This window comes from Corylus avellana, chromosome ca7 (assembly GCF_901000735.1).
Source record: "Corylus avellana chromosome ca7, CavTom2PMs-1.0".
In the NCBI taxonomy this organism is placed as follows: domain Eukaryota; kingdom Viridiplantae; phylum Streptophyta; class Magnoliopsida; order Fagales; family Betulaceae; genus Corylus; species Corylus avellana.
The window spans coordinates 24,022,847-24,034,389 of NC_081547.1; the positions used below are offsets into that span (position 1 = coordinate 24,022,847).

At 37.0% G+C, this 11,543-nt stretch overlaps 2 protein-coding genes across 2 annotated transcripts in view; both read left to right on the forward strand.

The window, feature by feature from the left end:
* LOC132188031 (receptor-like protein 56) overlaps nucleotides 1-3,396 on the forward strand; it is a 6,322-nt gene extending 2,926 nt beyond the window's left edge. The window contains exons 3-5 of the mRNA XM_059602446.1: nucleotides 1,713-1,787; nucleotides 1,902-2,048; nucleotides 2,149-3,396. Coding sequence (XP_059458429.1) covers nucleotides 1,713-1,787; nucleotides 1,902-2,048; nucleotides 2,149-2,864 — 938 coding nt within the window. The 3' untranslated portion in view covers nucleotides 2,865-3,396. The remainder of the gene's footprint in view (nucleotides 1-1,712; nucleotides 1,788-1,901; nucleotides 2,049-2,148) is intronic.
* LOC132188492 (cuscuta receptor 1-like) lies at nucleotides 3,396-4,386 on the forward strand. Its single transcript, XM_059602969.1, is given in 2 exon segments — nucleotides 3,396-3,818; nucleotides 3,820-4,386. Coding segments are annotated over 2 exon segments (582 nt in total). The 5' UTR covers nucleotides 3,396-3,668; the 3' UTR covers nucleotides 4,252-4,386.
* The last annotated feature ends 7,157 nt before the right edge of the window (nucleotides 4,387-11,543 follow it).

The following is an 11,543-nucleotide window of genomic DNA, read 5'->3' on the forward strand; positions in this document are numbered from 1 at the left end:
ACTTGCAAGAGAATGATACGCAAGAGCTTATGTATACATAGTTAATTTTACTTAAGCCATGTGAGACACTTAGGATCGTAACATTTATTTACGTCTTATTAATATTTAATTTTTAAGAGTTAAGGGTGTTTTTGTAATTCAATAAATAGATGTTGCCTAATATTATTTTGGGTAAATCAATAAACAAGTGTGACACTAGGGTTTAACTGTGAGTTTATTTAAGTAAGATTTGCACTCCAATTGAGGCAATAAACACAGCTGCCCAAATTGCTCTGAGGAGAGACTCATCTTATTAGTGATGATGAGATTCTCAGCCTCTAGTTCAACTTGGAATTTCTATACTACTTCTTGTTCTTTGTTTGTTTTGATATTCAACCTACATCACACTTGGAAGCTTCCATAGTATGTAAAAATAATAACACATATAATCTATATCTATATGCAAGGGATTTACTCAGATATGATACAGCGCCAAGTCATGAGGATTTTTTTTTTTTTTTTTTGAAAACATGATATAAATTAAGTAGTTGTTGGTAGGACCTCCAAGATGTATATATGGGGTTCAATATATGCTTGCAATGTTCCAGCATACAAGACTATATATATATATATATTCTCCCTTGATTGATAAGCAATACGCCTGTTTATCTTAACGCTTATTTAATATTCTTTTATGCTCTATCCTTCAACTTGACGTAGCGAAAGTGACAAACGTGAAAGAGAAACTGTGTTCTCAAAGCACACACAATGAACACATGTTGATAGAGAAAACTGATAATATTATATATATAAGAAAGCAGTTTATTTCAATACAAATGATCCCAATTTATAATGAAATTATAAAGTTACAAAAGGGTAAAATATTATAAGAATGGAAATAAACAAAAGAAACAAAATGTAATAATTATGAAAATACTTGGTGCCAAAGGAAATCCTAATTTATGGAAATACTTGGGATCAAAGAAAATCGAAAGATGTAAATCTTCTAGACGAAAAATCAGAAAATTAGAGAAATTAAGTTATTTGTAACATATTTTCTAGTTCCTATATGTAATTTGAGATATTTGAATGGATAATAGAATGGATTTGCATGATTTAGGAGAGAATGAAATGAATGATGTGTTTGGATCGATGAATACGAATAGACTAGATTGATAAACCTTGACTGTTTGACATACTCAAGAATCTCCAAGAGGTTACAGCTTTGTTTGGCAAAGCCTTTCTTTTCCTTTACTATTGTTCATACACAATTTCTCAAAAAAAATTAATATCAAAACATTCTAATTTTTTTATTTTTTACATCACATTATTCATTTTTTATTACTATTCAAATAAAAAAAAATCACTACAAAACAAAACTTTTTCACTTTTTTTACTTTTTTATACTAAACATTCTTACTTTTTTTTTTTTTTTTTCACATCAACTACAGTATCTAAGGAAAAGGCTTTTGCCAAACAAAGCCGCCGTACCGAAAACAATGAACTTTTTTCATATGAATCTCTTCTGCAACCCTACTGATTGCAAACTATTTTGACAGCTAAACCCAACTATCTTTAACCCAGCCCAACTGCCTTAACTAATTACTCCATCACTTATCTAACATAGACCCAACTTTATAGATGGCTTACATTATTATTATTATGGGAAATATCTTCCAAATCACAATATGTCAATTAGTCCCTACATGTTGTGTTCACTTAATTTGCTGCAGATCTGGCTGATATGAAAAGCTTAAAGGTCTTAAATTTGCAACACAATTTCCTCCATGGTGTCCTACCAGTTGAAGGTAACGAAATTGTTTCATCACAAAAGATTTTTTTTTTTTCTACGATAATATTAACTAGCATGCCCATTTTATGTTTTCCCCAGAACTAATCATCCTTGTCATTTTCCTTCATAGGTTTTGCAGCTTCTGGGAGTTTGGAGATTTTAGATTTGAGTCACAACATGTTGGAAACAACTATTCCTTCTTACATAGGGCGACTAACTTCCCTCAAGGCTTTATCTTTGTCTGAAAATAGATTCTATGGCTCTTTACCAAGTGAAGGTAACTACACTATTAAGTATAAAATTTGACACAGCTTGAAAACTACATGAAAGATAAAAATGGTACTGTTGAGACTTGTTAATTTATTAATGTTTAGCAGATTTGTGTAAACTGGAGAAACTTGAAGAGTTTGATGTTAGCATGAATTACCATCTTGAAGGAATCCTTCCTTCATGCATAAACAATCTGACGTCTCTTCGGCTATTAGATCTCTCAATGAACAAATTCAGTGGAAACATTTCCTCATCCTGGATAGCTAGCCTAAAATCCCTCCAGTACATTGATCTTGGTCATAATAAGTTTGAAGGTGTATTCTCATTCATCTCATTGGCTAATCACTCCCAGCTTCAAGTGGTTCAATTTACATGTGATGACTACAAACTCCAGATTACAGAAATTTTAGGTTGGATACCTTTGTTTCAATTACAGTTCCTCGTGCTCTCAAACTGTTTGAAAAAACTCTCCACTGAAATTCCAGCGTTTCTCTTCCACCAGCACAGCTTGAGAGTAGCTGATCTCTCTCACAACAAGTTGAAAGGACGGATCCCTGGTTGGTTGCTTGAAAACAATACAATGCTAGAATATCTTAGTCTGAGGGATAACTCCTTTCTGGGTCTGTTTCATCTGCCACCCCATCTTAACCTGAGCATTTCTTGGATGGATGTTTCAGCCAATCAGTTTGATGGGCAGCTTCAGGAAAACATAGGAAATCTCCTACCAAACATAAAGAGCCTAGACTTGTCCAGAAATGCTTTTGAAGGTCATCTCCCCTCATCAATTGGGAACATGAGTGGAATGGAGATCGTCCTTCAATAACTTCTCAGGCGTAGTACCCAAAGAATTGGTTGCAGATTGTTCAAAGCTGAAGGTTCTAAAATTATCAAGGAATAATTTTCATGGTGATTTATTTTCGACCCACTTTAACTTAACCCGGTTGCTGCTTCTAGATTTTAGTGACAATCAGTTCTCCGGAACTCTGTCGAAGAAATTATTAAAATTTGCACAGGAGTTCATGGACGGCAGCAATAACCACTTGTCCGGTAAGATTCCCAGCTGGATATGTAACAACATGATTATACAAACACTCATCTTGAGTTATAATTTTTTCAGTGGTCATTTTCAATGTGAAAGCTCTATACTTGAGTTTTTAGACCTTTCTCATAATTTTCTGTCGGGATCTTTACCTTCCTCGTCAGGGAATTCTTTGAGGCACATACATTTTCAAGGGAATATGTTTTCCGGTTCAATACCGAAAGCCTTCATCAATGCTCTTATCAACGGGTCAAATATTGTGACATTGGATATCAGGGAAAACAACTTGTCAGGTAGCATTCCCAGCCTGCTCGGAGCAGTTTTCACCTTAAGAGTTCTGTTGATGGATGGAAACTCCTTCAGTGGTCTTATCCCAACTCAGTTGTGCCAATTGATCCAAGTAAGCATAATGGATCTTTCCAACAACAATTTTTCTGGGTCAATACCTCGCTGCTAGCTTTCACTACATTAATTACCTTTGGGAAGAGCTATTACGATTATGCTAATTCTGGTACGGTGTTTTGGAATGCAAATTGCTGGCGTGTAGGTCTCCTGGTGAAGATTTTTCAAATTCATAATTATGAACTTATGAATGAAGAAGATGAAGTTCAGTTCGTTACAAAACATAAGACTAGCTCTTACACGGGTCTCCCTCTTCGGTACATGTCTGGATTGGATTTGTCAGCAAACAACCTTACAGGTCTAATCCCTTACGAATTAGGAATGCTTGCTTCTCTCCATGCACTTATTAAATTTGTCTCGGAACCAGCTCACAGGTTCCATTCCAAATACATTCTCCAATCTGACTCAATTAGAAAGCTTGGACCTTTCTCACAACAATTTGAGTGGAGAAATCCCTTCTGCATTGAATGGCTTGCATTTTTTGGCGGTCTTCACAGTTGCTTACAACAACCTATCAGGTAGAATTCCAGACACGAAACAATTCGTGACGTTTGATGAGAGAAGCTACGAGGAAAACCCATTACTTTGTGGACCACCCCTGAAGAAAAGATGCAACAACGTATACGTAGATGGTCACCCATCTCCTTCGGCAACAAAACCGGATGGAAAATGGTACACAGTAGATCTTGTGGTCTTCTTTCCAAGCTTTTTCGTAGCCTTCTTCATGTTCTTCCTGGGACCTGTTGCATTTCTTTATTTTAATCCTTAATGGCAAAAGGCGATGCTTCGATTTGACTGAGGATTGTATGTATTCTTGTTACTATTTTGTTGTCGATACTCTACGTAGGTTATCAAATCGTTTGTATAATTAGCTATTGTTGGATTTGTGCTTAATTATGTATAGGGTAATGCTACAGGAAACTCTGGCGTGCATGGCACGCTAGCCAAATTTTTTACTTTTTATATAATAATATAAAAAATAAAAAATTTGGCTAGCGTGCCATGCACGCCAGCATTCTTTGTATCATGACCCATGAGTATATAATGGACGTACGGTTGAGAATTTTATTGTAGACGTACGGTTAAGAATTTTATCGTACTATTTTGATTTTACACACCAACATTCTCTGTATCATGACTCATGAGTATATAATGGACGTACAGTTGAGAATTTTATCATACTATTTTGATTTTACACATGTCATGCACGCAAGCCAAATTTTTTTTTTTATAATAAATAAAAAATAAAAATAAAATTTGACTGGCGTGCCGTTTTCTGTATCATGACCCATGAGTATATAATGGACATACGGTTGAGAATTTTATTGTACTATTTTGATTTTACACATGTAGAATATTATGGGTAGCCCGTATGTTGGAGAAGAAATTGTAATTAACATTACAATATTTGAATAAACTTCCATTAATGAATTATGAATGAAAGGGTTTGATAGATATATAGCCCCACTTTTGTACTGCAAAGTCTATACTTCCTTTGTTTTCTTTCCATATTTGCATGGCAGTGTATGGATTTTCTTAAAAATCTAAAGTTTGGTCTCAAAAAAAAGTTTCCTTTATTTTCTCCTAAGTCCCTTCCCTTCTCATACTTCCCTCTTTTTCCTTTGTGAAAGAAGAGTAAAAAGAGATTAGAGATGAGAATTTTGATGGAATTCTTTTTCTTGTCATTATTATTTGACAAATTTTCAAGTTTGATAAATAGATATGCTTGGTGAGCATGTATTTATCTTTTATCTCAAATTTCATCGTTTTCACCTCAAAAACCCATTCTAGATTATTCTCGATTGTTTATATAAAATATAATGCTAGGAGTATTAATTATTTTACTAATAGAGACTTACTAAACTGATGTGTAGCTCATTCATTGGAGAAAAATAAAACAATTAATTAAGAGGAATGTAATGAATATTATTGAATGAGCTACACATTAATTTAGTAAATCTCTGTGAATAAAAAAATTATTATCCATAATATTTCTCAAATATGAAATACCAATTTCTTTTATGGGCAGCTAGTATTTCTCTTTTCCTTGTTTGACTTCATTGTTCTCTGTCTTCTTTGTCTGTTTTTTTTTTTTTTTTGGTAATCTCAATTTCTAGGTCCGGAATTATCACGTTTTGTCAGAACGTCCATAGTTCAACACAATGTCCGTACATGTTTCAATACTTCATGTTTTCCCCAATTTTCTATGTTCTTAATGGTTTTATTTTTTAGAAAACTTCACTAAAGACCCCCAAATTTTCACCCATTTTGAAATATCTTCTTAAACTTCAATCTCTCAATTTAGTCACCTGAACTTTTAATTGCTCTTAATTTGGACCCTTCCGTTAATTTTAACCGTTAAAATTTCAAAAAAAAGACCAAAATATCCCTGATTTTTGTTTTTAAAAAAATAAAAAAACGTTTTAGAAGTTTGAATTTTATACAAAAGTATTAGGAATTAATCCTATTTCCCAAGACCCGTGAGATGCGAAAAACAAGAAGAATGTGAAATAACAAAGATAAGCAATCACACACGACACAAAGATTTAAGTGGTTCGACTTAACAAGCCTACATCCACTGGCGGAGACGACTCGGAGAAAATCACTATCAAAAGATGGAGTACAAAAATAGTAGAGAGAAAATTAAATCACTCAAATCCCAAAGCCCCAATACACCTAAATCTCACTATCACACAAGAAAGATTATTCCTAAAATAGAATACAAAAGACAAATGTACAAACTCTTCTTTTGCTGGAACAGATAGCGGCTGATCTCTATTTTCTTCTCTCACTCTGCAGCACCCTTTTTCTTCTAATCACTTGTTTTTGGCTCCTCCAAAAACCACAAAGAAGAAAACACAGTTGCTGCCCTTATACCTCATTCTCTCAAATTCTCTCTTTTTTCCTCCCTTTGGTGCTTCACGTTTTTGGCACACACAAATTCACCTTGTGTTTTATTCCTTATATAGAAGCTTAACTCTCCTTTTACATGTTGGTCTAGGACTTCTACTATAAGTCAAACAAGGAGTCCAATTACATATAGGAGAATGACTCCAAAACCCACATATAAAAGAGCAAACCGGTTGAACCAAGAACATCTCCTACTTGAAGAATGAGACAAACTATTGGGTCCCACCATGACTTTTAATTCAAGTCATACTTAACAATTTCCACCTTGACTTGAATCCCATCAAGTCTACCAAAATGTGTCTCCTTCGGATGTCTCCGCCTCAGCCCCCAAGGGCAATCACACTCTACAAGTGTCCCTCAAGTCCAAGCGCCTCTTGAACTTGAGCATAGGACTTGATATAGACATTACACCATGCCTCTCTATCAGCCCCGTCGACCATACAGCTTTCTTCGATGACTCTTTCTTCCTGTAGACCAATCTGCACCCTTTAGCCTTCTTTCCCTTGGGTAATTCTGCCGATTCCCAAGCTTTACCACTCTGTAGTGACTCCACCTTTTTCGGCATACCATTTTGAACAGACGATGGATCTCCACTACTAGCTGTCAGAGCAAAAGATACCATATCCTCAAAGTCATACCTCTTTGTTGCTTTTCGATCACGTTTCTCTTTGCCTCTTGCTAAAGAATAACACTCTTCTCGGTGTTGTAAGTCTCTTGAAGATTTTCCGTCATCATATTCATCCGTGAGTGAACACTGTTCATCAAGCTCCACCTCCACGAATTGTTTCTCTTTCTGCACTGTACTTTCAGAAAGATCATCTAAGTTAACAAACTCAGACTTCTTCGGTTCCTGCTCTGTAACTTCAGGTTCTGCACTTGACCCATCCTTGTACATAGCACACTCATTAAAAGTCACATTCCGACTTCTAATGATCTTCCGATTTTGATCATCCCAAAATCGATAACCGAAGGCCTCATCTCCATATCCAATGAAGAAACACTTTTAGATTTACCATCTAGTTTACTCATAGCATCAGACTCAACTTGGACATACGAAGCACAACCAAAAACTTTCAGATGTGAAAGATTTACCTCTTTTCCACTCCAGACTTCTTCCGGTAGTCTATGGCTCAGGGGAACGGAAGACCCCCTATTTATCAGATATGCAGCAGTGCTCACTGCATCAGCCCAGAAAGTCTTTGGTAACCCAGCATGCAATCTCATACTCCTGGCATGCTCATTGAGAGTCTTGTTCATGCACTCAGCCACGCCATTCTGCTGCGGCATTCCCGGGATAGTTTTCTCTATTCTAATCCCATTCACTGCACAAAACTGTTTAAACCCCCTGTCTTCGTATTCTCCTCCATTGTCTGATCTCAAACGCTTGAGCTTCAAGCCCGTTTCAGTCTCAACCATGGCCTTCCATTTCTTAAAAGTCTCAAATACATCAGATTTACTTTTCAAGAAATAAACCCATACCTTCCTGCTTGAGTCATCAATAAATGTGATGTAATACCGCGAGCCTCCAAGAGATGCCACTGGTGCGGGACCCCACAAATCCGTGTGTACCAGCTCCAGCTTTCCAAGCTTAGGTGCTTTGCCAACTTCCGCGAAACTCACCTTCTTCTGCTTCCCTAGGATGCAGCCTTCACACAATCAGAATCAACTGACTTCAACCCCGGTAGTTTCCCTTTTGACATAAGTACCTTCATCTCTTTCTCGCTCATGTGCCCAAGCCTTAGGTGCCATAGTTTTGAGTCAGCAGTCGTATCTACAACAGCATCTGTATCCTTGCTGTTCGTGGTCATATAGAGAGTACCCGTCTTATGACCACGAGCCAAAATCCTAGCTTCCCTTGCTGACCTTCCACTTTCCACCGTGGAAATGAATTGAATGCCCTTCCTCATCAAGCTGTCCCACTGAAATCAGATTCTTCCTCAGCTCCGGAACATGCCTGACCTTCTGTAGCTTCCATACCGAGTCATTATGAACTCTAATGCGAACATCGCCTAAGCCTACAACATCCAGCGCCGTTCCGTCAGCCAAATACACCTTCCCAAAATCTCCACCAACATAGTTTCCGAGAATTTCACGGATCGCTGTCGTATGAAAAGATACTCCTGAGTCTAAGACCCAAGAATCAAGGGGACTGTCAACAGATAGAAGTAGGACATCATATACTTCTTTTGTTACTACATTTGCATAATCATTCTCAGTCTCCTTCCGCAGTTCCCTGCAATTCTTCTTGTAGTGGCCAGTCTTGCCACAGTTCCAACACTAAGGTTGTCGGTCAAATCTGAATTTGCTTCTCCCTTTTCTGGAATTTGATCTGCCTTGACCATAGTTTCTATCTTGCCCTCTGCCCCGAGTCTCGAGGTTTAAAGCAGCACCAGAACAAGAGGCTTCACCCGCATCTTTTCTGCGAACCTCTTCACTGAGAATCAAATCTCTGACGTCTTCATAGCTTAGTTTACTCTTTCCTACAGAGTTACTCACAGCCATTCTCACTGCTTCCCAGCTATTGGGCAAAGATGCCAAGACGATCAACGCGCGAACCTCATCATCAAAATTAATTTCCACCGAAGATAATTGATTTATGATGGTGTTGAACTCATTGAGATGATGTGCCACCGAAGCTCCTTCCGCCATCTTAAGGTTGAACAATTTCTTCATCAGATGCACCTTGTTGTTAGCCGAAGGCTTCTCATACATGCTTGACAAAGCCTTTATTAGACCTGTTGTGGTCTTCTCCTTTATAAAGTTGTGTGCAACTGATTTTGACAGAGATAACCTGATAACTGCTAGGGCTTTATGATCAAGCAGAGCCCACTCGCTATCATACATGTCGTCGGGTTGTTCTTCCAAAAGAGGTTGATGAAGATCCTTCCCACAAAGAATATCTTCAATCTGTACCTTCCAATACCCAAAATCTTTGCCGTCGAATTTCTCGATTCCCATCTTTCCTCCTTCACCTGCCATCGCTCCCACTCTAACCAACAGCTCTGATACCAGTTGTTAAGAATTAATCTTATTTCCCAAGACCCGTAAAATGCGAAAAACAAAAAGAATGCGGAATAACAAAGATAAGCAATCACATACAACACAAAGATTTAAGTGGTTCGGCTTAACAAGCCTACATCCACTGACGGAGACGACCCAGAGAAAATCACTATTAAAAGATGGAGTACAAAAATAGTAGAGAGAAAATTAAATCACTCAGATCTCAAAGCCCCAATACACCCAAATCTCACTATCACACAAGAAAGATTATTCCCAAAATAAAATACAAAAGATAAATGTACAAACTCTTCTTTTGCTGGAACAGACGGCGGCTGATCTCTATTTTCTTCTCTCACTCTGCAGCACCCTTTTTCTTCTAATCATTTGTTTTTGGCTCCTCCAAAAACCACCAAGAAGAAAACACCGTTGCTGCCCTTGTACCTCATTCTCTCAAATTCTCTCTTTTTTCCTCCCTTTAGTGCTTCACGTTTTTGGCACACACAAATTCACCTTGTGCTTTGTTCCTTATATAGAAGCTTAACTCTCCTTTTACATGTTGGTCTAGGACTTCTACTATAAGTCAAACAAGGAGTCCAATTACATATAGGAGAAGGACTCCAAAACCCACATGTAAAAGAGCAAACTGGTTGAACCAAGAACCTCTCCTACTTGAAGAAAGAGACAAACTATTGGGTCCCACCATGACTTTTAATTCAAGTCATACTGAACAAAAAGTCAGGGGTATAAATGTCATGTGACGTTTAAAATTTGACGAAGGAGTCCAAATTGAAAGCAATTGAAAGTTTAGGGAACTAAATTGAGAGATTTTGAAGTTCAGAGATAATATTTTAAAACGGGTGAAAGTTTGAGAGTCCTTAGTGAAATTCTCCCTTTATTTTTCCTAGGTGTTACAACGACCCTCCACAGATCCTTTATTCATCCCCGCACGTCACAATACCCCATCTCTACTGCAACTGCTGCACCATTGTCGCATCTTAGCGAGTTGATGCCGTTGCTTATACAGTGCAATTGTTGGGTGCACCTTGCTATGGTGGTGCGCGTGTAGTCTGTAATACATTGATGTGTGTGGTTATACAATGTGATGGCATGCTCAAACCACTACCGGAAAAGGTAGATGTGGAGTCAACATGGCTCTCTTTTCTTTTTTCTTTTTTCTTTTTTTTCTTTTTTTTTTTTCATGTCTACACAAAAGTGAGATGGGAGTTTGAATTAGTGACATCTACTTTATAAGGTTGAGCTATCATGTTACTTACACTTGAAAGACACTTTTTTAAAAAAACAAAACATGAGAACGACAAAGCATGGCTCTGGTACCAATTTGGATCGCATACTCATGGACACCTATTAATTGTTACATAACTATTTTATAATTTGTTGATATGTGACTAGAAAGTGTTACAATCTTTTTTTCTTTTCTTTTTTTAAAGGAAATTATTCTAGTCTCATTAATTGATCAAAGATTACGAACATAAAACTCTTTACATCACAAAACAAAAGCTTTGAGAAAATCATAGCCGAAGCTATAAGGTTACAAGTTATAGATACATACATAATAATTTAACATCCAAGACTTATCTATGACATCAAAATCTATTAACCCATGACTAATCTTCAGTTGTGAGAACAGGTCTGCTCCAAGCAAACTCAATCCAATATAATCTGATACATAGGTAGCAACCACTACAAAAAAAAGGGGGTTTTCTGACGTGTGCTACAGTGTAATTTTTTTGCCACCTCAACAATTTTCTGTCGTGTTATATATAAAACGTCAGGAAAAATTTCACGTGGCAAACACCACAACGTCGGGAGGTTCATTAATTTTCTTAAAAATAAAAATTGAAAAAATTGCTGACGTGTGAGGACTTACCACGTCATAAAATTGCTGATGTGGCATATCGCCACGTCAGAAAATTCTGACGTGGTGCTATGCCACGTCAGTAATTTTCTGACGTGGCGATATACCACGTCAGAAACATTCTGACGTGGCGATATGCCACGTCATAAAATTGCTGACGTGGCGATATACCACGTCATAAAATTGCTGACGTGGCATATCGCCACGTCAGCATACTCATATTTCTAAAATCAGATCATTATAATTGGTTTTATTCTAAAATCAGAATATCTAAA